Source organism: Grammomys surdaster, unplaced genomic scaffold, assembly GCF_004785775.1.
Source record: "Grammomys surdaster isolate TR1022 unplaced genomic scaffold, NIH_TR_1.0 125769, whole genome shotgun sequence".
NCBI classification, from domain to species: domain Eukaryota; kingdom Metazoa; phylum Chordata; class Mammalia; order Rodentia; family Muridae; genus Grammomys; species Grammomys surdaster.
The window spans coordinates 1,481,259-1,502,147 of NW_021620600.1; the positions used below are offsets into that span (position 1 = coordinate 1,481,259).

General features: G+C 50.5%; 1 protein-coding gene across 1 annotated transcript in view; it reads left to right on the forward strand.

The window, feature by feature from the left end:
- The window catches only part of LOC114640031 (nodal modulator 1), a 50,768-nt gene that overhangs the window by 6,065 nt on the left and 23,814 nt on the right, over positions 1 to 20,889 (forward strand). Inside the window, exons 3-14 of the mRNA XM_028788914.1 lie at positions 470 to 515; positions 2,872 to 2,972; positions 3,990 to 4,096; positions 6,540 to 6,612; positions 7,582 to 7,734; positions 8,167 to 8,304; positions 9,171 to 9,260; positions 12,028 to 12,133; positions 12,301 to 12,451; positions 17,358 to 17,532; positions 19,512 to 19,653; positions 20,015 to 20,146. Of these exons, the coding sequence (XP_028644747.1) occupies positions 470 to 515; positions 2,872 to 2,972; positions 3,990 to 4,096; positions 6,540 to 6,612; positions 7,582 to 7,734; positions 8,167 to 8,304; positions 9,171 to 9,260; positions 12,028 to 12,133; positions 12,301 to 12,451; positions 17,358 to 17,532; positions 19,512 to 19,653; positions 20,015 to 20,146 (1,414 nt within the window). The remainder of the gene's footprint in view (positions 1 to 469; positions 516 to 2,871; positions 2,973 to 3,989; positions 4,097 to 6,539; positions 6,613 to 7,581; positions 7,735 to 8,166; positions 8,305 to 9,170; positions 9,261 to 12,027; positions 12,134 to 12,300; positions 12,452 to 17,357; positions 17,533 to 19,511; positions 19,654 to 20,014; positions 20,147 to 20,889) is intronic.

Below are 20,889 nucleotides of genomic sequence, written 5' to 3' on the forward strand. Positions count from 1 at the left end.
GGTTGATTAGTTGCGTGAAGAGTGGGAGTGGGTACAGCTTGCCTGCCACAGGGTGCGTGTGCGTGTGTGTGTGTGTATGTGTGTGTGTGTACGGGGTGCGGGGAGAGGGAGAAAGGGGAACAGACAGAAAGCAACCTTTGGGAGCCGGTTCTCTCCTTCCTTTTTGAGGGTTCCAGGGATGGAATGCAGGTCGCCATGCTTGCACGGCAGGCCCTCTGTCCACTGTGACATGTCGCCAGCCCAAGTCTTTAGCACTCACAAGTGGGCTTCCACATGGCCATCTCCTTGCTGCTAGATGGAAGTTTCTGGGTGCCCAGCTTCAGCCCCTGGAATCCAGCTACCACCATTTAGAAGAGCCTGGTGTAGGATTTTATTTCTGGCGGGGCTGTTTGGGTGAATGAACTACACTAAACTGTCTACCCAGGACCTTCTGGCCTCCTGCCTTCATCTTTCCTGGCTTTCCTTGTAGGGGGATTTCATCCTGAAGCTTGAACCTCCTCTAGGCTGGAGTTTTGGTAAGTGAACTGAGTAACGGGGCACGTTCAGGGGACCACAGAGCACACTGACGGTCATTTTCAGTTCATTGTGCAGGCCTTCTTCTGGCTCTGGTTCCAGGACCAGGGTTGTTTGTGGTTTTGGGTCTCATGTGTACCCCAGGCTAGCCTCAGATTCAGTTTTTTCTTGTGTCAGTGTTGTGCAGTTGAGCTTACAAATGTGTGCTACTATGTCTGGCTTCCTCTAAACTAAGGGAAGCGTTTGAACACTGTAAGATTTGGTAGTAGAGTCCTGATCTATCTGGGGCTAGAGATGGTGGCTCTGTGGAGGGAAGACTTATCCTTAGACAGTGCGGATGGTTCCTGTCTATAATCTATGGCATAAATACAAGAGGGATTCCTTACCATGACACAACGGCCCCTGCAGCTTTTTTCTCCAGAGAAGCCCTATTTCAGCAAGGTTGGGACCCAAGATGCTGGAAGGGGCCAGCCTGACTGACGCCCTGGGGACATGGGTCACTTTTCTGGCCTGCCTGGCCTCTTGTTTCCGCTCCTTGCAGCCAGCCCTTCTCATTAACTATACTTCTAAATACAAGCAGCGAATGTAGCAGGAGTCATGCAGCTATTTTAATGGAGCTAATTTTTACAAAGTGCACACACCTGGCTAACTGGCAGATAATGTGGTAGAACCGTTAGCACCACGGAAGCCAGCCCACCCCTGTGCTCATTCACCTCCTGCGGCGCGCACAGACGACTCTGTCCTCACCTGGAGTAACAGGGGCTCTGGTTCTCTCTCTGTGTTAAGGACTGAACCTACGGACTTGTGTATGTGCTATCTCCAGCCTCTTAGCATGTTTGCTTTTGGATTTTCTTCATTTTGATACAGGATGTTGTTAAGTTGTCCAGGCTGGCCTTGATCCTATAATCCTTCTGCCCCAGCCTCCCAAGTCACTGGGATTAGAGCCTGAGCCACCATGCTCTGTGTAGGTGCAGTTTGTTTTGAACTTGAACTAAGTGAAATCATACAGGCTGCTTTTTGTGTCTGGTTTCTTCCAGTCTTGTTTATGATGCTCATCTGTATTATGTGCGGTTCTAAGTCATTCCCTTCACTGTATAGAATTCTTTGTGTGTGTGCACATGCATGTCTTAGTTAGGGTTTCTGTTGGTGGGATAAAGCACCATAACCAAAAGCAACTTGAGAAGGAAAAGGATTAATTTCAGTTCACTCTCTCTGGTCAACACTCCGTCACTGAAGGAAGTTGGAGCTGGAACTAAAGCAGAGACAATGGAGGAAACCCACATAACAGCTTGTTCTCTCTGGCTTGTTCCGCCAGTTTTTTTTTATACAGTTTTTCTTATACATCCTCCCAGGGATGACATCACCTACAGGGGGCTGGACCCTCCCACATCAATCACTAATCAAGAAACTGTTCTACAGACTGGCCGATAGGCCAACCTGATGGAGGCATTTTCTCAGTTAAGAGTCCCTCTTTCCAGATATGTCTAGGTTTCTGTCAAGTTGGAAAAAACCAACCAGGACTCGTGTGTGTGTGTGTGTGTGTGTGTGTGTGTGTGTGTACACATGTGACAAGATTGAGTCAGGGCCACCTCTTCCATTTGTCATTGTCCCCTTACCCTGCTCTGCTCAAGTCCTCCCCATGTGGTTCCAGGTGTCGTGGAGCTTATGGCCCTTGTTAGATATGGAGCCAGTGTGTGTGATCATGTCGGAGCTGTGTCACGTGCTCTGTGGAAACGATCCTCCGACCTTTTCATGACTCAGCTAATGCCTGAGTAAAATCTTGAAGCTCTTAAAGAGTTGAGTGCGTTGACCTCGGTTCCTTGTACACAGTGGGTGCTTTGGGGTTGGGGAACGGCTCAGCTGGAAAGGTGTTTCTTGTGTAGGGCTGAGGATCTGAGTTCAGATCCATGTCTGAGCCGGCAGTGGCATGTATCTGTAACTTAGAGCTAGGGTCAGAGGAGTGGGCTCTGTGCTGCTGGCCACTCAGCCATGGCAGGTGGATGCACTCCCGGTCCAGTGAGAGGCCCTGCTCCAGTGCAAGCTGTGGAGGAAGACAACCAACATTGACAGCTAGCCTCCACGTGCGTGAACATACACCCACAGGAACATGTACCACAAGCACACACGTACACCAACAGCACAGCAGTGAGGTTCTCAGTGAACCCTCAGTGATGGACGCCAGGTGGCTGGGCAGGGTGGGAGGACTCTCCTGTATAGTTTCTGCCTTTATTTTAGTTCTGGGCATATGAGGGCATTACATGTAGAAATACGTAGAAGAGTCTGACTGGGAAGTGTGTTCCCAGCACACATGTTGCCTTGTCTCTTGTCCCTACCTCTTCTTTCCTGATTTTCCTCCAGAGCCAACCAACGTGGAACTGCACGTGGATGGCGTGAGCGACATCTGCACAAAGGGCGGGGACATCAACTTCGTGTTCACTGGCTTCTCTGTGAATGGCAAGGTTTGGCTCCAGACTCTCTGCGGGTCTCCACTTGGTCTGCCTTGTCTCTCCTCTCAGCCTTGTAGAAGGAGGGGCTCTTGTGCCCATAGGTCACCCACAGGGAGCTTCAGGGTCTGTGGTGTGTGGGAGTCAGTGTGAATGTGGAGAATGTCCTATGGTAAGGTAAGGGTATGAGTTCTTACCCTTGCTATATTAGAGCTAGTCCTAGTTCCTTCCGGGGAGGTTCCTGCCAGAAGTGGCTCCTCCTCAGGCTCTGTCTTCTACCTCCTTCCCTAGATCCAGTCCTGGTAGAGCTCCTTGAGGTATTGGAATGTGTGGGTGGCGAGTGTGTGCTGCTGTATGAGTGTCTGCTCCCATTCCAGCCTCCCTAGCTCTCATCATCTTCCTTCCACTCAGGCACCAAGTAGAGATGAAGTCCTGTGCTGCTGGGTACCAATGTGTAGACTTCCATGTCCTCCCCTATGTTGAGAGTGAGGGGACCCTCAGTCTGTTTCATGTGTGGGTTTCTTACTGGAAGAGGGGATCTTGGGTATGTTTTCTTAGAGATTTGTAAAATAGTGATACTTTTTTTTTTCAAGATTTATTTTATTTTTAACTATGTGTGGATATGTATGTATGAGTGTGTGTCCTTAGAGACCAGAGGCATGGGATCTCCCTGGAGCTGGAGTTAGTTACGATAGTTACAAGCTGTCTGTATAGCTGCCTGTATAGGTGCCTGATATAGGTGCTGGGAACCTAACTCCAGGCCTTTGCAAAGAGTGCACCTTAACCAACTGCTGAGCAGCCTCCAGCCCCGTCTTAGACTCAGTGGAGCAGTATTTTACTGTCACTGTCCCCTCTCCACCCAGCCCCCCACAAAGGTTCCCTGACTACTTCCACTTCAAATAGACACTTGACTGATAGAGAAATGTTTTAGGTGCTTCTTGGGGAACAGAAGCACGCATTCAACTCCTTCCCTGAGGAGGGGCCTTGGCTGGCTGAATTACCCACTGGGTCCTAATGTCTTCCTCCTCACAGGTCCTCAGCAAAGGGCAGCCCCTGGGCCCCGCAGGAGTTCAGGTATCCCTGAGAAGTACCGGCGCAGACTCGAAGGTCCAGTCCACAGTCACGCAGCCTGGCGGAAAGTGAGTAGCAGTTGGACCGGGCTATGCAGGCGTGTGGGGAGCTTTGGGGTGAGGGATTCTGGGCTCAGATCCTCATCTGACCTCTTAGAAAGTTCATGCTTTCTGAACCTAAGTTCCTCTTGAAGTGAGGTCATGTGATGGGTGTGCAGGAGGTGGGCGATTGATTATCAGATACTGACTGTAAAGGCCATGCTCCAGGGTTGAATTGGGGTGCCTCTGTTCGTTCTTGGACATGGGAAAGTCACTTCTGTGTGCTTTGTTTCTCTGAGTTGTTGATGAAGGTAATGGTAGAGGTTACGGGGGAGACAGCACTTGTCCAGCGTGATGCTTACTAAACAGTTGCTGACCACGGGTTAACACGGTTAGGATTTAAAGACAACATTTTGTTATCTACACAGAAACCATTTAGTAATGGGACCTGATGGTTATTTAGCTAACCTTGTGGAGTGAAATGTGAAGGCTGTTTAGTTGAACTGTGAGGTGGAGAGAGTTCAGCTGTAACTGTTAGCAGACGTGTCAGGATTCATACTGGACTATTAGAGCTGGTACTGTCGGAACCGTTCAGAACATGTTTACTTAAGTTCACAAAATCCACCCAGAGCAGTAACTGAAGTTCCTAGTCAGCTTCTGGTGTCTTATCCAACCGAAAAACTACTGTTGTTGATGGCTTCTCGGAGCCTAAGCTGAGTGTCCCTCAGCCAGGTTCTTGGGACCAGAAGGACCTCTGATGTGGGTTTTCTAGAGTTTGGTATATCTTCATACACACACTGTTTTAGTTTCTCAGTGCTCATGTGCACAATTGATACTCTATCTGGCTCTTGGTTTCAGACCATGGTCACTTAGCCATCATCTTTCTGGGCCCCTGGCCCACGTGACACACTTCAGTGAGGCGCCTCTCACCGTGGTCCCCACTGCCTCCCAATAGTTTATCCAGTCCTCTATTCATCAACAGGCTGATCTGTTGGTTAGGCCAAAGCCCTCCTGACTCACTCGCTTCCCAGGGCTTCACCTCTGAACTCTGCCCTGGAGAACACCTGAGCCTTCAGGGATGGGACTCCCGTCTGAACATGAAGTTCGGTTCTGTCGGTGCACATCTTAAGTATGCAGGCTGAGACTGCTCATACAGGTGCACATCTTAAGTAAGCAGGCTGAGACTGCTCATACAGAATTTTACGTCATCATTACATGAAGCTGTTTTATGGTCTAGAGTTTTCCACTTTTTTGTAGCATAATATTGGTACTCAGAAAGTCCTGGGTTTTGGAGTTCTGATGTTAAAACGAGGGCTGCCCCAGCTGTGGTTTGTTGCAGACCTTATTGCAGTCGCCTTAATCATTCTGAGCTCCTTTTCACTCCTCTGTCTTAAGCAGTGTGGGGACACGTGTGGGGGGACACGTGGGAACACGGGGGGGTAGAAAGGCTAAATCTTAATCCCAGAAGCCAGTGCTTCCCAAGCTCTGTGCAACCAGCATCTGGCAGACGGTGGGAAAACACACATGCTCCCTGTACTAAGTGCCTTGTGCCAGAATTAGCTTCAGATTGGCAGGGCCTTGTTCAGGTTGAGCATGCTAGGACTCTGGCTGTAGTGTTTGTAGTGCCAGCTCAGCCAGCTGTGGCCTTAGTTTACCTGGAGTGTCTAGAATTCTGCTTATCCACTGATGGCTTGTTAGCAACAGGTGGCTGCAGATCTCACCTTTTTATACAGGAGCCAGAGCCTGTCACCTCAACAGCATACACAGTGCCGTCTTTTGTCTTTTATTTAATTTGGCTTTTGTTTTGTTTTATTTTGGGAGATAGCGTCACAGTGTAGTCAAGGGTGGCCTTGTTTTTTTTTTTTTAAAAATTTCTGTGTATGGGTGCCTTGGCTGCGTTTTTGCCTGTGCAGCACTTGAATGCCTGGTGTACGTGGAAGGCAGAAGAGGGCATTGGATCTCCTGGAACTGGAGTTACCTACAGTTAAGGAACCAAACCCAGGTCCCCAGGAGGAATAGTCAGTAGTCTTAGCCGCCGAGACACCTCTTAATGCCTACCCTTGAATTTTCAGCTCTCCTGCCTCAACCTCCCAAATACAGGAATTCCAGGTGGCTGTCACCATGCCTGGCATGGTGTCAGCTATGTTAGCTCTCCGCCTGGGTTTTGCTAGCTTCCTTCCACGCAGCTCCTCCTCCTCTGACTTCTCAGCTTTAAGCTGTTTTTCTCTCCCTCTCCTCCTTTCCTTCCTGTCCATGTCAATCAAACCTGCTGATTGTGAGCCTATGCCAGGAGACACTGGGAGTGTTGGCCCTCTGAGTGCACACAGCACCTTTCCTTCTTCCCGGCACGTGGGGAGTGTTCAGTGAGTGGGTTTGGACGGAACTGGATCGTGCAGCTCTTAGCTTTCAGTAATCCCCACCCGGGTCCCCATTGAAAACCTGGCCTAAGTGAGTGCTGTTTTGTGTTTCTCAGGTTTGCGTTTTTCAAAGTTCTTCCTGGAGATTATGAAATCCTTGCAACTCACCCGACCTGGGCGCTGAAGGAGGTGACCTTTGACCCATGCCTGCGGTGGTGCCAGTTTGGGACTAAATATGGGGACAGATTTAGGACATGAGATGAAGTCACAGTTTCTCCTGATGTCTTGGAAGAACTGGGGTGCTGAAGCTGCGCTTGTTACCAGTGGAAACTCCCCTGCTGCAGCGGTGCTGCTGCTGTGGGTGCCTTTTGTGGGTGGCGGTGTTTATAAAGTCCACCAACCACTGTCACTGCTTTGAGCAAAGGCAACACCAGAAGTTCTCAGTGAATTTTTGTTGTTTTCCTGTCAAAACCAGAAATCTATAAATATGCTAAATATTCTAGAGGGGTTATCCACACACCCTAGGGGAGGAGATCTCGCAAACAGCCACAGGACTGTTAAGGGGGGGGGGATGGGCTGTGAGCCGCCACACCGAGTGTCAGGCGGGTATTCGAGCCAGAGGAAACCTTTTGTTTCAAGGAAAGAAAAAGCAGTGATTTCCTTTTTGGTTTAAAATTTCAACTTTTTTTCTGCTTTGTATCTGAACTTTTAATCAAAAGTGGCTGAGTGAGATGTTAGCAGTAGTCATTGAGAGACTGTCTAAGCAGAGAGTGATGGTGCATACCTGTAATTCTAGTACTTGGAATGCTGAAGTGGGAGGATTGCTGTGAGTTTCTTGGCTAGCCTGGGCTATGTATAGGGGGTTCTAGACCAGCCTTGGCTATAGAGGAGACCTTGTCTACAAACAAACAAACAAACAGCCCAAAGAATATTTAAAAGGTTTTAAGTGTTTGAACTATCATATAAAGTCTGATTTCTAAAATATTATAGTAGTTAAATTTCTCTTTGAGACTGTCATGCTCTAGCCCAGGCTGGCCTCTAAGTCACAATAATCTTCCTATTCCAGCTTCATAATGCTGGGATTGCTTGTTGTGTAAGCCACCATGTTGGGCTGTTAGGATTTAGTGCTATTGAAGCTAAGACCTTTTTCTTTTCTAGGCAAGTACAACGGTGCGTGTGACAAACTCCAATGCTAACGCGGCTGGCCCTCTTATAGTGGCTGGCTATAATGTGTCCGGCTCTGTGCGCAGTGACGGGGAGCCCATGAAAGGGGTGAAGTTTATTCTTTTTTCTTCTTTGGTGAATAAAGAGGTAAGCATACAAAAGTGAAGAACCAAGATCAGGTTGGGGAGCGGCAGGCAGGGTCACCATTGAGCATACTAGTGGTGGCTGGTTTCTCCAGTGATGGCGCCCTGAAGCCATGGAGGTGGGGGGTGCTCGTGCTCTGAGGAGGTTCACACAGTGTCGTGTCTAACGAACACCCTTGCTCTGTGGCATCTTGGGTGCATCATTTCCCTTCCTTGGCCAATTTTCTTATTGTTGGGAGGAGCCTCACTGTTTTCCTACGAAGACTGCTCATTTTTAACTTCTGAAGCTGAGTGTAAAAATTTTTGTTCCATCTGCCTGCGTGGGTCACCTGGCTTGAGAAACTAATGCGTTGAACTTTACAAGTTGGCCTGGCCTTGCTTGTGGCTGTTGGGCGATTGGAACATGGAAATGGAAATCTCTTCTTCCCTTCCATAGGATGTCCTGGGCTGCAATGTGTCTCCAGTGTCCGGGTTCCAGCCCCCAGATGAGAGCCTGGTTTATCTGTGCTATGCGGTCTCCAAAGAAGATGGCTCATTTTCTTTCTATTCCTTGCCGAGCGGGGGCTACACTGTGGTGAGTGGGCAGGTCTCTATCTGTTCAGGACACCGTGGCTTGATAAGAGGCAGCCTTTTGGGTGCTGTGTGAGTCAGCTTTCCTATGAGGACACGTATGATGAGGTAAACAGACAGGGACAGAGCTTATCTTGGGTCCTAGTTTCAGTTCCTGACTGGTAGGGAAACCGCTACACTTCATGGAAGCTGGAGTGCACAGAACTGGGGACAGCAGATGGGCTGGGATTTTGACATGTCGTCAAGGGCATGCTGCCAGTGGTGTGACCTCCTTCCATCAGGCCCTGGTTCTTGAAGGTGCCAGCACCTCCCAGCAGTGCTGATAAGCATGCCTGTAGCACAAGAATGGCTAGCCTTTTGACATTGCAGCATGACCCTGCTGTCCCCAGATGTCTTGGGCCATATCCATAGCTCTCCTGCAACATGGACTTTGGGGGGATTTAAGGTCCTAATCAGTAATACATACTGAATGACCAAATGTTGGGCCAGCCGTCCATGAACACTTGGCCTAGCAAGGATAGATTAAGTGTCCCTAAAACTAAAAACCCCAGATCTAAAAGACACCAAAATCTAAGGACACTGTTAAGTTTGCTGTCAGCCTGTGTCTCTGTAAGGTGTGTATGAAATGTCCTGGATCTTGGATTCAGACTTAGGTCTGTTCATACGGTGTCTCCTGATGACTGTGCAGGTACTCCGGCACCTGAGCAGTTCTGCAGTGAGAAATACTTTCAGTTGCAAGCGAGTTTGCACTGGGTGTCACAGCCTGTACTGAAGACAAGACATGGGCTCCTCTGTCACAGTAGAACGGGTGAACACTGACTGCCACAGTGTGGTGTAGAAGCTTCCTAATCACCAGGCTGCTCCTTCTAGGTGCCGTTCTACAGAGGGGAAAGGATCACCTTCGATGTGGCGCCTTCCAGGCTTGACTTCACCGTGGAGCACGACAGCCTGAGGATCGAGGTGAGGCCTCCCGGTGCGCTATACAGGGGTTTGGGTTCCCAGCCCAGGACACAGATGGTGCAGACATGTCCACATCAACGCCTGTTCAGAATGGCTATTGGAGGAAGTGGGACTCTGTGCTGTAGCCTGGGGTACCATAGAAATACTCCCTCTTGCCCAGCATCTTCATCTTGCAGAGCTGGCTAGGGTCCTGGTCAGGGATGCTCTCTCAGTGAGATGTCTTGAGTTCTGTTCCACGTTGGCTGTGCAGTAGGGGCTTAAGGAGGCGACAGTCTTTCTGGAAGTTACAGTAGAGTGATGAGAGGAGCCAGTGCCTGTTGATAAGCAGGTTAGTGTGTTAGAAGGCGGGAAGTGCTCTCTGGGATAGAAGAAGTGCCTTGCAATTCAGGGCAGGGCGCAGGGCTGCGTCTCACATAGGTTCTCTCTCTGAAGGTAGCTGAGTTACAGTCTGAAGGGAGGCAGGTGAATTATACCCAAACGGTGGTGAATGCAAAGGTCTCAAGGCAGGAGTGTGCCTGGAGAGTCTGAGGCACTGAGGAGGCCAGGGAAGTTGGAGTACAGGGGAGGAGGGAGGGGAGGGGAGAACGGAGGAGGAGGGCACAGAGGTTCGGAGAGGTGATGCCGCAGGGCCTGGTGGCCACTTTCCTCTTATGCTGCTGAGAATTAGGAGCTACTGAAGAGAGGTGAGGTGAGGAGAGGAGGCCGGGGCCAGTGTGGAGTCAGGGAGCCAGTTACAAGGCCAGGGCAGGAGACACATGAGCGAGCACAGGAGACCATGAACCGTGTGATAGGAAGGGGTGGCGGGATCTTCACAACACGGTCAATGTGTTTTCATCATCCTGCTTGGTCTTTAAGAACAAATGATAAGTGGTCCCTGCTGGCAGCTTGCAATATGGAGGAAGCACCCAGGGACACCTGGCATAGTGAAAAGTCTCTCTTTGTTCATACCGTACTGAAAAACAATCTGCTAAAATAGTGCAGAGTCAAAGGAGCTGGCCCTGCCTCCCAGGATTACACAAGGCATCTGACTGTGGGAACAGGAGGCCAGGAAAAACGAGCCTTGAGCCTTTATTACCTGTACAACCTTGCAGGAAGGGTGTGGCAGGTACTTGGGCAAAGTACCCAGATGGAGGTCAAATGCAGGTCTTAACCAGTAAGACATGGAGTTTCAAGGAAGGGCCTAGAGTGTTCCATCAGGCCAGGAAGCATCCTTGTCCCACCTGTGCGCTTTAGCACTTGGCACATACTAAGTGCCTAAGAAAGATGATTTTGGACGTGTGAGTTAATAAGGGGATCCTTAGCTGGTTTACCACTTATTCTCAGAAGGATGATTCCTAAATAAAAAGGAATCCACTTTCTTATTCCTCCTGGCTCCTCCTCTACACTCTCCCTTTCTTGTTTTAAGACAGTTCTACTATGTGTCCCAGGATGGCCTTAAACTTACGATCCTCCTGTGTGCTGCCTGAGTGCTGAGATCGCAGGTGTGTGCCTCCTGAGTGCTGAGATCGCAGGTGTGTGCCTCCTGAGTGCTGAGATCACAGGTGTGTGCCTCCTGAGTGCTGAGATCACAGGTGTGTGCCTCCTGAGTGCTGAGATCGCAGGTGTGTGTCTGCTGAGTGCTGAGAGCACAGCTGTGTGCCTCCTGAGTGCTGAGAGCACAGCTGTGTGCCTCCTGAGTGCTGAGAGCACAGCTGTGTGCCTCCTGAGTGTTTAGATCACAGGTGTGTGCCTCCTGAGTGCTGAGATCGCAGGTGTGTGTCTGCTGAGTGCTGAGATCACAGGTGTGTGTCACCATTCCCTGCACAGTCACACCTGGTGTTTGTATTATAAGAGTGTGAGTGTCTCATCATGCCAGGCTAAAGTTTGACCACTTTCAAGCTCTCATTCGTAGTGCGTGCATTTGTTCATCCAGGAGCACTTAGTGAGTGCCTGCTGTGTAGCAGGTAGCTGAGGCAGGCCAGGCTTCACTGAGCTTACAAAGTCGACATTATAATGAAGCAGGGATAAGGTATAGGAAATCAAATGGCATTTCAGACCCTGAGGAGTTCGATGAAGATATGAAATAAAGTTAGTGGTGGTTCAGGGAGATTGGAGCTCAGTGCCTCCTGCGAGAGCCCAGGGTTGGTGCTTTCAGTGAGCAGGACACACACAGACAAGGCTCCAGGCTGCGTTGTGAGCGACTTTGAAGAGGAAGGATTGGTTGGAAGGAACCTGTCTGGGCCTGGGTTCTGGCTGTTAGGTGTGGGCTCTTGAACTTTGTAAGGAAAGGGCAGGCCATTGGTCTTAGGTGACGTTGGTGGAACAGATGAGGAGTTTCAGGTGGTGCTTGGAGGAACATGCTGGGCTGAAGGAAAATGCCGTAGGTCCCAAATAATGTTGGGGTGACAAGTGAGGGGTCCCAGGAGATGTCGGGGCCAGGTCAGGTGTCCTAGGCCATGCAGTCTGTGTTTCAGAGGCCGGAGATAGGTGGGGATATATGAGTGAGGCAGGGGACAGGGTGCAGGAGAAGGCCCTTTGCCAGGGAGACCCCCAAGCCAGAGGCAGTAACCTGTGTGAGTTGGGAAGTGAGTCTGCAGGCTGTTTTTATTCAACTCTGATCATTCATGCAGGGGAATTGCAGCTGAGAGGACAGTGGCAGTGAGAGGGAGCTGGGCTGGTGGAATTAGGGCTGAGAGGGAGGAATGGGGCCAACATGTGGAGCCATGGTTCTGGGCAGGAGTGGGTCTTGGCGGCATGCTCATGTGAACACCCGTTCTTCACTTTGCAGCCCGTGTTCCATGTCATGGGCTTCTCTGTTACTGGGAGAGTCTTGAATGGACCTGACGGAGAAGGTGTCCCGGAGGCTGTGGTCACCCTGAACAACCAGATTAAAGGTGAGCAGGCACAGTGGTCCTGAGTCTGCGCAAAGGGCTTGTTTTGCATCATGGAATGACATAGACACAAGGGACAAGCTCAGTGGCCTTAGACAACCACTGTGTCCTCACGTACCTGCTGGGTGCAAGCTTTGGCAGCTCATCTTTTGTTCACGTTGGTTTCACAGTCAGAACGAAAGCCGATGGTTCCTTTCGCCTGGAGAACATAACAACAGGGACATACACCATCCACGCTCAGAAGGAGCACCTCTACTTTGAGATGGTCACCATCAAAATTGCACCCAACACCCCACAGCTGGCCGACCTCATCGCTACAGGGTGAGTATGCCGTCCAGGTCGGCTTTCCATTGCTGCGACGGAGCACCGTGACCAAAAGCAAGCTGGGGAGGAAAGGGTTTATTTGGTTAACACGTCCATATCACAGTCCATCACTGAGTGAAGGCAGGGCAGGATGTGGAAGCAGGAACTGAAGCAGAGGCCGTGGGAGGCTGCTGACTGGCTTGCTCAGCCTCCTTTCTTACACAGCCTAGGACCTTGGTGCTGACCCTGCCCTCAGTGAGCTGGGCCCTCCTGTATCTATCAGGTAAGAAATGAAGCACTGGCTTACCTACAGGCCATTCTTGTAGTAGCATTTCCTCAGCTGAAGTTCCCTCTTCTCAAATGAGTCCAGCATGTGTCAAGTGGACAGAAACCTAGCCAGCCATGGGTACATCCCAGCCCCCTTGGCAGCTGTGGAGAGGAGAATGAGGTTCGGTCTGACTGCCTCTGCCCAGGAGTCATGCTGAGAAAGCTGTTGAGAGTCGGGTCGGCTTGCTTTTGGAAAGATGAGTGGTGAACCTTACTAGCTGCAGGCACTTACGTGTTGGACACAAAATTATTTTCTCTTGCTTTCAAGTTAAAATGGGTTTGTTAAAGTAGAAAGAGAAGGGGCAGGGAGATAGTAAGTGTGCCTTCTGCCAGGCCTGGCGACTTAAATTTGACCCTTGGAGGATACGGGGTGGAAGATGAGAACGGACTCAGACAAGTTGTCCCAGACTTCCACACGTGTACAAACACAGTCAACATGTCTGTCTGTCTGTCTGTCTGTCTGTCTGTCTATGTTAGCAAAAGATCTTTCGAGTTAGCCCTTCCTGTGAGTACTTTCCTTGTCTGACCCTGGAGGGCTTTGTGGGGTGCACTGACCGTGGTGGATGTGGGGTGCGCTGAGAGGGATTTCTGGTCATTGGCAGAGTTCATCTCTTAGTCACTGATATGCACATCAAGGACAGAATGGACAGACATTTAGGGGCTCACAGCCTGTGAGAGGTGTTGTTACAGATAGGTGATGAGGGTTCAAGTTCGGTCACATGACACACATTCTCCCAGATGTTTGGGTCTGTGTACATCCAGATGATTGTCGCATAGGTGTCCTGTTGACCGAGAGTGGCATGCCAGCCTTGCAGGGCTGGACTGGTGAGCATAAGTGGGTAAGAGCACAGGGACTAAGACACTGAGTGACAAAGTGGTTCCTGACACCAAAGCTAGGGAGCGGAGCCCCAGCGACTCAGGCCACCTCGTCACCAGGAACCCGTCACCAGGGATCTGCCGTGACCAGTCAGCTTTAAAAGACCAGGAAGTAAGTCATCCTTAGAAGATAATTCTTGGGCTCAAGTCCTTTTCCTGTCCCCTCTCTACTTGTGTGCTAGAAAATCCATGCTAGGTAAGCAAGCAGCTGAACCATTGAGCTACCTGGGAACCCCCTTGAGCGGTTCTCTGCGGGTGCTTTGGGTGAGGCACCGTGTCAAAGGCTACAGATGTGTAACAGGCAATCGAACCAAATAGTAAGGACAGGGCTGCCAGCTCCCGGGAGGACGGCTGAAGAGAGATGCCGCAAGTTTGAATTGTGCCAGGAAGAGATTGGAGCTCTGAAGCCCTTAGGTCGAGCGGGATGGTGGTGGCTCTGAAGCCTTTGGAGGACAAGGGGAGGAAGTGCAGGGCTTCCCAGGCAGGAAGGCAGCAGTTCAGATGGGAGGGGCTGTGAGAAGGAGCTGAGCCCGTGTGGGAGAGGCTGCTGCTGAGGTCAGAAAGCCTTGGACCGTGTACCTGTGGTGCAGGGACAACCTTTCCCACTTGACCATTGGGTCAGCAAGGGAGGGAGAGAGATGTGGCATTTTAATTCTTTCTTTCCTTTCTGGCTGCTGGGTGGGTGAGTAGGAATTGGTGGGAAGCCAGGGTGTTGGCAGAGGTGCAGATAGGAGCCTGTGGCAGTTATCTGGAAGAGATGAAAGTTGGGGGTACCTTAGAGCCAGGGGCTGGCAGAAGAGGAGAGGAGAGACAGATGGATTTGATAGATGACTGGATGCAGAGTCAGTCAGCACGTTCTGTCAGGCCCAGCCGAGAGTCAGTCAATCAGTCAGCGTGTACTGTCAGGCCCACAGAGAGTCAGTCAGCACGTACTGTCAGGCCCAGCAGAGAGTCAGTCAGCACGTACTGTCAGGCCCACAGAGAGTCAGTCAGCACGTACTGTCAGGCCCAGCAGAGAGTCAGTCAGCACGTACTGTCAGGCCCAGCCGAGAGTCAGTTAGCACGTACTGTCAGGCCCACAGAGAGTCAGTCAGTCAGTCAGCACGTCCTGTCAGGCCCAGCCGAGAGTCAGTCAGTCAGTCAGTCAGTCAGTCAGTCAGTCAGTCAGTGTGTACTGTCAGGCCCCAGCCTATCAGTTCAACAACTGATGTGTGTGTGTGTTTGTGCGTTTGTGCGTGCGCCTGTGTGTATATCTGTTAATTTTCTTATTTAAAGTGTAGTATTTGAATCAAAGTTAAGAAAAAAAGACATTTGAGTGTGTTTGGAAGAGCTTGTTACATTTTGGAGGGACCCAGGGACCAACCAAGCACATTTACGTTTATTTTTGGATGATGTTGGGGAATCAAACCTAGACCTTTGTGCACAGGCAGATGTCCTCCTGCCTCTGAACTTCAGATGTGCCTCCTTAATGCATTGGTGTTTTTACCGTTTTTATTTATTTTTAAATTATTTATAAAAACATTATTAAGATACTTAACATTTATTTATATGTGTGAGTGTATCTTGCTTGCATGTATGTCTATACACATGTTTGTGCCATGCCTCAGAGGCCAGAAGAGGGCAGCTGTCCCATGGAATAGGAGTGGCAAACAGTTGTGAGCTGCCCTGTGGGTGCCAGGAACTGCAGGTCCTCTGCAAGAGCAGGAGGTACTCTTTACTGCTGAGCTATCTCCCCAGCCCCTGTTCTATTTATTTTTTTAAATAGTATTACATTTACTTATTTATGCATGAGTCAGTCTCTGTCTCCTCGATTCCCCCTTCCCGTGTGTGTGTGTGTGTGTGTGTGTGTGTATGCACACATGTATGCACATATGTAAATGGTGCCTGTGGTGGGCAGAAAAGGGTACCAGGTCTCCTGGAGTTGGACTTGAATGAAAATGAAGACATGACCGTGTTTTGGTTGAATGGAAGGTTTTATTGTAGATGTGAGGGAGAGAACATCTTTCAGAGGCATCTGGAAGGGTCCAGGCTGAAGATAGGCAGCAGAATCGATCAGGCCATGGTGGGGAGAAGGAGGGAAGAGAGAATAGAAAGGGGTCAAGAGAACCAAGAGAGTCTGTGGGCTCTCATCTAACCAAATGGCTGGGTTATACAGGAAAGAGAAGTGGGGGTCTGGAGGAGCCAAAGAGTTCAGGAGAGGGGGAGGGTGGGAGTGCTGAGAGGAGCCAGGACTTTGGGAGAGCCTAGCTGAGAGCCTGGCGGTCAGCATCTACCTTCAGCCTTTTGTCTGGAGTTTCTTTGGGACCAAAAGTTGTTTCAGGCCGGGTGTCCTCTACCTGTAACCACTGAGCATCTCTCCAGCTCTGAAACCATTCCTTTATCTCCTTCCCGATTATCCAGTTGGGACAGACATGCTTCTCCAGCATTTAGTCTGGCCCATGACTGTCAGAGGAGAAAGTTCTTCAGGATCATTCTGTCCGAAGCAGCGTGGCCTGCTGTGTTTCTTGGAGGGACTATTCATCCAGAAGCTGGAATCCAGGTCGTCCCATCTGTGGGCTGCTTCTGCCTTTACGAGAGGCGTTTGTGGCTCTCAGTTCCTAAGGAGTTCACTTTCAACTTTGCATTTGGTCTTACCACACAGGGCACCTAACCGTAAACAAGGAAGACTCTTCGGTAGTTTTATGGTCTGTTAATGGCACTGTTTTTGGAGACAGCTAACAGCTCTTTCCTTTTTGAGAGCCCAAGTTACCGTAGTGATCCAATTACCCAAAACATTTTTTTTTTAATTTTTTTTTTTTTTTTTCGAGACAGGGTTTCTCTGTATAGCCCGGGCTGTCTTGGAACTCACTGTGTAGACCAGGCTGGCCTCGAACTCAGAAATCTGCCTGTGTCTGCCTCCCAAGTGCTGGGATTAAAAGCGTGCGCCACCACCGCCCGGCAAAACATTTCTTTTACCTGAAGATTTCCTGCACATGGCTTCTGTAGCAGCCGGGAGGGGCGCGTATATTACCCAGTGCACCCACTGCCCTGCCCTGGGCTGTAACCAGCTCCTTCAGTCAACAGGTTCTCCAGCGCAGGAGTGAGGATGTGCACTTCCAATTCCCGCAGTGTCCTTCCCTGTATCCCGCTTACTGGAGCTCCAGTGTTGAGGCGCCACTATGTAATGACCCATTCTGCCCCATGTTTGGGGGCCACTTGGTCCTGGCCCGAGCTGCTGCTCCGGTCTGCAGGTCAGGGTGTAGCAAGAGAGAGAGTGGGGATGGAGGGGCAAGAGATGGCAAGAATGGAGACAAGACAGAGGATCTGATCAAGTCTCCCCTTATTGAAAGGAAATTCTGGGTATTTATACGCTTTTCCATGTGCCTTGCCCTCGTGGACAAGCAGGGGAACACAGCTGAAGGCACTATGCCACGTGCCTTGAAGCATGGATACCACATGTGCCTTGCAGCTGGGGGCACTAAAGAAAGATGTTTATCAGAGTGTGCGCAGCTGTTGTAGGCTGTTGAAAACAAGTCTCTTGTCAGGGTATATGGCCTGAGATGGCTGCAAAGATGATAGCCAATTTCTGCTAGGAGTCGGTTCCCAACACTGGGCCCAGGCGCAGAATTTTGCAGGTGGTTCTTTAAAGTGAATGTCACAAAGTCTGCAGTGGGTACAAAGGGTACTTGTCTCGGGGTTGCTACATTTGACCTTGTGGGAATGACCAGGCTTCTCCTTGCAGGTTCAGCATCTGCGGCCAGATATCCATCATCCGCTCCCCTGACACAGCCAAGCAGATGAGTAAATACAAAGTGGTCCTGTCCTCTCAAGACAAGGACAAGGCTTTGGTCACTGTGGAGACTGACGCTCATGGATCATTTTGCTTTAAAGCAAAACCAGGGATCTACAAAGTCCAGGTAGATGATGTGTTTGGTTTAAAGTGTCGGAAGGCTGGGAAGGTGGCTCAGGCAATAGGATGACTGGTGATAAGGCTCTTCCATCCCCACAGTCCATATAGAAAGCCAGATGTGCTGGCAGGAGCTTGTCATTCTGGTGCAGGGAGCAGACAGGCTGACCCCTGGGTCACTGGAGTAAGCTCCAGGCCAGTGAGAAATTCCATCTAAAAGAGCAAGCTGGGTAGCTTCTGAGCAAACAACACCCAAGGTGATCTCTGGTTTCCACACACTTGCATGCCCGCCCCTAAGCTGAAAAAGCAAGGGTCTTCCAGAGGGTTAGGAGCGATAGCAGGGCGCAAGAAGGAGCCTTTCATTTTCTGGCTCCTGATGTCGAGCCGTTCTCATTCCTGCCTGTGGATGCTGTGAACAGACAGAGGCCTGTTCTTTCTCACTGGGTGTGTGTGCACGGTTGGGAGTGAGCTTAGGCCCTCTTGTACCATCCTGGGCTCTGGCTGCTCTAGGACGGCGATGAGGCTAAGAGCAGAGCAAAGCCAGCTCTTCAAGCTTGGGAATGTCCTGGTGCCGGCTTCTGAGAGCCTAACCAGGGAGGAGCGTCCTTACTCTGACTCCACGACAGCTAACAGGCCCCAGGGAGCTCGCCCAATCAGGTGGAGAAGCAGGGCAGCCCCTGGCCTGGAGTTTCCCTCCAAGGGAGTTGGCCTGAGCACAGCTGGGCTGAGCGACAACACAACCAGAGGTTTGCCCTGTTCACCTTCTGGTGCAGCGGCCCTATGCACTTGGGAAAGACCGAGTATATGTAGCTGGCAGGGCTTGCCAGTCAAATCAACCCTGCTCCCAGCTCTCGGGAGGGAGACCAAGGAGCATTCCCTAAGCCTGGGTCTTCTAGAGTAGGTCCTTCCTTCTGTAGGAATGAGTGGAGACGGGCTGTGATGACAGCTGCCATTGTTAGTCTGAAGGATGCCATAGCGGCACCCTTCTGAGGTTCTGTCAGATGGTTGGAGTTGGGCAGCTCCATACTGGGAGTAATCTGTATCCGTTTCCGAGCGTGGGAAAGGCACACACACAGTAAAGGAGCCAAGTGTGATGGCACACACCAGCAGTCCCAGCACTGGGGAGGCTAAGACAGGAGGACCATGAATTTCAGGCTAGCCTGGGCTACATAGTCTCTGTCTTAAAGTAACACACAAGATAATAACTACAGACTGGAGAGATGGCTCAATGGTTAAGAGCACTGACTGCTCTTCCAGAGGTCCTGAGTTCAATTCCCAGCAACCACAATGGTGGCTCACAACCATCTGGAATGGGATCCAATGACCTCTTCTGGTGTGTCTGAAGACAGCTACGGTGTACTCACATACATAAAATAAATAACATCTTTAAAACAAAGAAAAAGAAAAGCACGTGGTAAACGAGAATGACCTAATTCTGCAGGCACTTCTGAAGGACATCAGGCACAGTCTCTCTCTTTGAGACTTGGTTCCCACATCCCAGGTTGACTTGGACCTTGGGTGTTCCTTGTGCCTCAGCCTCCTGAGTGTGGGATTACAGGCTGGTGCTGCTGTGCCTGGCTAGGACTGTGTTACTCTGAAACTATTACTTCTTAGGTTTGTTGTGATTATACATCTGGGCTGGAAGCGCACCTTCACCCCTCACTATCTACTTAGCTTGAGGCCCAGATAAAGCTTCTAGAACTTCATAGGCGGTGGAGAGCTGTTCCCTGCAACCTCTAGTGTGGTGTTCTCAACCTGTGGGTCATGATACCTTTGGATATTAAATGGCCCTCTGACAGGAGTCACCTAAGACCATTGGAAAACACAGATACTTGAACTATGATTCATAACAGCAGCAACATTACAGTTATGAAGTAGCAGTGAGAGTAACTTTATGGCTGGGGTCACCACACCGTGAGGAACTGTATTAAGGGGTCGAAGCATTGGGAAGGCTGAGAACCACTGCTGCAGCGTCTCCTGTGCTCACAGGTGGTGGTGCCTGAGGCCGAGACCAGAGCCGGGCTGATGCTGAAGCCACAGACGTTCCCTCTCACTGTGACCAACAGGCCTGTGATGGATGTGGCCTTCGTGCAGTTTTTGGCATCTGTTTCGGGAAAAGTCTCCTGTCTGGGTAGGGTATCAATTGCAAGTGAGAGCCTCTGGTTCAGAGCTTGCAGTGGGAGGAGCTGGGACCAGGCTGTTCCGAATGGGGTGGGGTAAAGGTGGTTTATCCTAGCCTGTCTTGGTAGGGGGTCTGCAGGGGCTGAGCAGAGGTGGGGCCTGATTCCCTGCCAGGATGTCATTGTCTGCTGCTGCCCACAGCCGGGGTGCTGGGGACTGGGTCACTCACTGTACTGACCGTAAGGAAGTGGGGTCTCCCAGGCTTTCTTTCTGAACTTACCTCCAGAGCTTGATGCTCAGGCTAGGCACTCAGAAGCTTGTCAGGGTTTGTGACGGCAGTCATATGAGGTCCTCCTGTCTCTCCTCTACAGACACCTGTGGTGACCTGTTGGTGACCCTGCAGTCCTTGAGCCGCCAGAGTGAGAAGCGCAGCCTCCAGCTCTCTGGCAAGGTCAACTCCATGACTTTCACCTTTGACAGAGTTCTGCCTGGGAAATACAAAAGTAAGATGGGGCATGGTACTCTCATGCGCTATCCCAAGCCTGCCCCCACCACAGCCCCCTTTGTGCTTATTGTAGGCCTTTCCTAGGGAACTCTGTTCTGGGACCTTGACCTTCGAAGTTAGATCCTTTGTCACAAAGGTCCCACTCTGCATCTGCTCTGGGAGGGTGCCCTGGCATAAACTATTTTATTTCTAAATGCCAGAAAGAGCATGATAGTTCTGCTCTCATGTCTGTCACTTAGGTATAGCTAGAGTGACCCTGGCCAGTCATTCTTTCTCCTCCCCTGACTGCTACCCCACCTGTGAAATGGTACCATAGCCTTTCTCAAGGACAGACTAAGAAGCAAAGCACAGGCCTGGTGGGCAGGGCAGGGCCCCACACTGGTGCCCTTCCTGCCCTCAGTAAGCCAGCTCTAGACTCCTTTTTGAGGAGCAGCTTATAGCTGGAAGCAGGGACTAGACTTCTACCTATAGAAAGTAGACTCCTCTCTTGGGGGCTTGTGTTTCTCTGTCTCAGAAAGCTGGCAAACTCCATTCAGAGCACTGGCTGCTTGTTTCTGTAGTTTCATGGAGTCTTGCCATGCCCATGAGCACACACTGACTGTTGCTGCTCACAGTTTACTGGCAGAGTCCAGAAGCCTAGACCTGCAAAGCTGACTGGAAGTCCGGTACCAGGGAGGCTGAGGAGGGAGAATCTTTTGAGCCAAGGAGTTCGAGGTCTGCCAAGGCAGCATTTCAAAACAA